This window comes from Penaeus japonicus, unplaced genomic scaffold (assembly GCF_977035675.1).
Source record: "Penaeus japonicus unplaced genomic scaffold, GWHDUDI00000001_assembly GWHDUDI00000002, whole genome shotgun sequence".
Lineage (NCBI taxonomy): Eukaryota > Metazoa > Arthropoda > Malacostraca > Decapoda > Penaeidae > Penaeus > Penaeus japonicus.
In genome coordinates this window covers 33414225-33419224 of record NW_028234404.1, presented here as the reverse complement: position 1 = coordinate 33419224, position 5000 = coordinate 33414225, and the positions used below count along the sequence as shown (strand labels likewise).

General features: G+C 37.5%; 1 protein-coding gene across 2 annotated transcripts in view; it reads right to left on the bottom strand.

Moving 5' to 3' along the window:
• The window catches only part of ss (aryl hydrocarbon receptor spineless), a 209683-nt gene that overhangs the window by 113115 nt on the left and 91568 nt on the right, over positions 1–5000 (bottom strand). For both annotated transcript variants that reach the window (XM_086549979.1, XM_086549980.1), the window contains exon 2: positions 206–396. In XM_086549979.1, the coding sequence (XP_086406105.1) occupies positions 206–396 (191 nt within the window). The remainder of the gene's footprint in view (positions 1–205; positions 397–5000) is intronic.

Genomic DNA, 5000 nt, shown 5'->3' with positions numbered 1-5000 from the left:
CTTCCCCTAAAACTTAACACAACACCCCTTTTCCTTAACACTTAACACAAACACCCTTTCCTCCCCTAACACGTGCCCTTTTTCCCTAACACAACACCCCATCCTCCCCCTAACACCATTCCAACACCCCAATTTCCTTAAAGACTTCCACAACATCCCCCCCCCCTCCCCTCCCGTTCAGAACACAACACAACACAACACTTACTTTGAAAGTAGCTCTTCGTCCGCAGATAAGACACGGAGAGGCGTAAGATGGACAATCTATCGAGTTTGGACAATATATTTTGTTCAAAAGGCAAGAGACTCGCTAAGGTGTCCAGCTCAGCATTAAGCCTCTCTCTGTGACGTTTCGAGGGATTACTTTTCGTCTGTCCGTCTTTGGGCTGCGGTTTTATACTGTGGGAGAGAGAAAAAGGGGTTTGGATTAGGTGATTAGGGCATTTGTGATGTGTGTGTGTGTGTGTGTGTGTGTGAGAGAGAGAGAGAGAGAAAAAAAATATATATATATTTTTTTTTTTTTCTTTTTTTTTTGGGGGGGGGTAGGTTGGATTGTATAAACTCGGAAATTGATTACTTTTTGGATTCGTGCTTAAAGTGAGATTTTATACAATGGGGAACAGAGAGGACATATAATTCATGTTTGGGCTCAAGGTTCTGTTCTATATTGAATGAAGAAAGGAAACAGAATTTAAAAGAAACGTATATACAACTTAATTCAGAGTTGTTGATGCATACAGAAAATTAGATTTCCCTTGTAAATAATCCACGTTCATTTTAATACTTTAATGCAGAGGTATAATGTCACAATATATGTTCGCATAATGCTTCATCTTCGGATTAAAGCATCATATTGTAATAGATAAATAAAAGGATTTAGCTATGATAAACAATAATATATATGCGTAATCCTGGTTCCTTTATTTACTGAGGTTTCATACTGTATTAAATAAAGAGAAATTTGATTGTAAATTGATATAAGCTATGTACATGTATGGGTTCATTATATCTAAACTAGATGTAATAAGAGAGGGATAAGGTTTAATAATGACATAATACGGAACGAATGCAATAAAAAAAAAAAAAAAATCATGCACATCTTAGATATCCGAGATTCATAAACATATTTCAAACACATAAATTCAAATAAGAAAATATCACAAACGTATTCAACACATCTCATAAGTGAAGTCAATACGATACAGGAGATATCTTAGCAAAAAGAAAAAAAAAAGATAAAAAAAAGATAAACATCACAGTTTCCCGAAATTTAAGAATGGGCACCAAGTCATCCAGACATGGCGTGTGTTCAAACCACCCTCTCTCGACTCCTGTAGGTGTTACTGTATAATACAAGCTCATCACGGTCATCAAACAGCGAAATACAGCTATTCAATTTCATTCAAGTGTGTATTGACTTCCGCTAATTTCGGCAATCATCGCCAAAAGTTACCGGAAATCTGGCGGAATCGGCGCTTTTTTTGGCGGGTGCGTTTGGCGGTTTTGGCTCGCTCCGGTTTCCGCGTTGAGGATGGCTAGTAACAAAGGATGTGACAAGTCTATTAGTTTTTTTTTTTTTTTTTTTTTTTTTTTTGCATAATGCTTGATAATACAGAAGGGAAAGAACACTAGCAAAGTACAAAGCCAATCGAGTTATACATGATACTTTATTTTATGAATATGTTATACAGCAAACACTTAATTATCAATATCACATAAAAGGGAAACATATTGGCCATGAATACAACCAAAAACACAAAAAGACACGTACATTCCGAATCTATACATATATCCTAACTAGAACAAGCGAAAGAGAGAGAGAGAGAGAGCAGAAATAACAAAAGGAGAAGAAGAGAGGGGGAGAAAAAGACGTATTAATAACTAGTAATGATAGTGTTTAAAGGGTAAAAGGGGAGACTTTAATATTGCTCGTAAAATGGATTTCAGAGGGTGATGGCTCACGTTCAGTGCGTCTCCTTTTGAGCTCTTGAGTTATTTGGGAATGGGAGGTCGGTTGAGGGTTTTTAGGTCTTTAGGTGTGTGTGTTTGTGTAAGTGTGTGTGTGTACAGGCATATACATATATAAACACGCACATACACACACAAAATCCCTCTGTGTCTCTGTCTGTCTATTTCTTTCTCTCTCTGTCTCTGTCTGTCTGTCTGTCTGTCTGTCTCTGTCTCTCTCTCTCTCTCTCTCTCTCTCTCTCTCTCTCTCTCTCTCTCTCTCTCTCTCTCTCTCTCTCTCTCTCTCTCTCTCTCCCTCTCTCGCTCTCTCTTTCTCACACCTTGATTACACTTATGCGCGCCAGTAGGTGAGTGTGTGAACTTCCAGAGGTCGACCGTAAATCTCTCTCTTACAAAATAGTTAACCGCGTGAATTAATAAAGATATTTCCATTAAAAGAACCTCGTGCAGATTTATCGCACGGGGCAACTTGCAAATCAGCATTTCGGCGATACATCAGAGAGTTTATATTGCGTTTCCATTATGCAGCATTCCACGTCCATGTATCATAGTGTGTGATGGCGCGGTCTAACCATTGTGGATTCTGTTTACGCGGGGATAAAGACAAGGTAAATGTGGAGGTGAGAGAGAGAGAGGGAGGGAGGGAGGGAGGGATAAGGGGGAGAGGGAGAGGGAGAGGGAGAGGGTGAGGGAAAGGGTGAGGGTGAGGGAGAGGAAGAGGGTGAGGGAGAGGAAGAGGGTAAGGGAGAGGGTGAGGGTGAGGGTGAGGGTGAGGGTGAGGGTGAGAGTGAGGGTGAGGGTGAGGGTGAGGGTGAGGAAGAGGGTGAGGGAGAGGAAGAGGGTAAGGGAGAGGGAGAGGGTGAGGGAGAGGGAGAGGGAGAAGGAAAGAGAGAGAGAGGGAGAGGGTGAGGGTGAGAGTGAGGGAGAGGGAGAGGGAAAGAGAGAGACAAAGGAAGATACAGACGTACAGATAGGCAGATATACATAGAGAGAGAAAATAGATATTCAGGCAGACAGAATAAAAAGTAAATTTCACTTTTTTTGTATATGAAAGCATTAAAATACTTTTTTTTCGCTCTCTTTGGCAAAAAAAAAGAAAGATCATCGAAATGCGCACAAAACTACAATCTTAAGAAAACATAAAGAACAGAAAAAAACGAAAGATAAAACAAGAAAACGAAAAATAAAACAAAAACAAAAAAAGAAAGAAATAAAAATATTCCAGACATTTTTCAAGTCTCCAACCGTCACAATTCCCTCCTCATTCTCTCTCTCTCTCCCTCTCCCTCTCTTTCTCTCGTATTTATCAAACATCACACATTTCCCTGTGCATAAGTCGACGCAAAATCCCAGTCCGTTAACATACGTACAGTCATCCCCATTGCTTACATCCGCAACAGCTTCCCCTTCGCAACGTTTTCCGCCGATAACGTTTCCCAAAATGATGTGAATGGATTCCTAACCCATTTCCCATCGGCATCTTTAACCGCTCCCACGTGTGTCATCATCTCTCGTATGTGTCACACTCACAGATGACACACACAAAAAAAAAGAAAAAAAGAAGAAAAAAAAAATGAAGTATCACACAAAAGTATCGACTGGAATGCTTTGTAATGGTACATCTTATTTGTCATGCTTGGTTCGATGCCATCCTATATATTTCAGAAGCGGAGGTATGTTGTGTGGTAACTGTCACGTTTTTTTTTTTTTTTTTTTTTTTTTTAAGCTTCTACGTGTGTATTGTTGTTGTTGCTTTTGCTTTGAGTTGACTTTTGGTCCAGGAATATATGTATATATATATATGTATGTATATATATATATATATATATATATATATATATATATATATATATATATATACACACACATACACATATATACATACATACATACATATATACATATGTATATATATATATATATATATATATATATATATATATACATATATATATATATAAATATATATATACATATACATATACACACATATACATGCGAATTTTATTCAACAACAGTTTTCTGATATTCTTTCAATAAAAAGTAAAATGATACAAACACACACACACACACAACACACGCATCGCATATATGTTAACACTCATTCGCTCAGGGAACAATATGTCCGTAATATATCGTCAACTTTCGGAAATGTATCGCCTTACCTTGCTATCCATAAGAACTTGTCATTCAACCTTAACGAATAAAGATGAATATATAGTTATAGATTTATGTATCTATCTGTCTTGCAGTCTCTTTACCTACTTATCTATCTAGTTATGTATTTATGTATTTCTTTTATTCATATATATCTATTTATCTACCGATATATCTATCTTTATACCATCTGTTATACGTCCCCCTCTCTCTGTCTGTCTGACTGTGTGAGTGACTCTTTCTCTTTTCTTTTCTCTCTCTCCCTCTCTCTCTCTCTCTCTCTCTCTCTCTCTCTCTCTCTCTCTCTCTTTCTCTGTCCTGTCTTACTCTCTATCCTGTCTTTCTCTCTCTCTCTCTCTCTCTCTCTCTCTCTCTCTCTCTCTCTCTCTCTCTCTCTCTCTCTCTCTCTCTCTCTCTGTGTCCTCTCTCTCTCTCTCTCTCTCTCTCTATCTATCTATCTATCTCTGTCCTCTCTCTCTCTCTTTCTCACTCATTCTCTCTCTCTCTCTCTCTCTTCTCATCCATTCCCTTTGCTCCCCTCCTCACCCCCCTTTCCCCCTCCCCCTCCCCTTCCCAAATGCCTCCCTCCCTCACGCTTGAGTGTTGGCGTTAAGCATCCGTGGAAAGTCGTATTTTTTATGTCCCTTTTTTATTCTAAATTTCATACATATACATACATACATACATATATATATATATATATATATATATATATATATATATATATATATATATATATATATATATATATATATACATTTTTTTCTTCTTCTTCTCGTTTCATGATAATCTATCCTATTTTTTTCTTATTTTTATACACTTTTCTTATATTTTGATCGGTCTTTGGACCAAAAAATAAAAAAAATAGAAATAAAAAG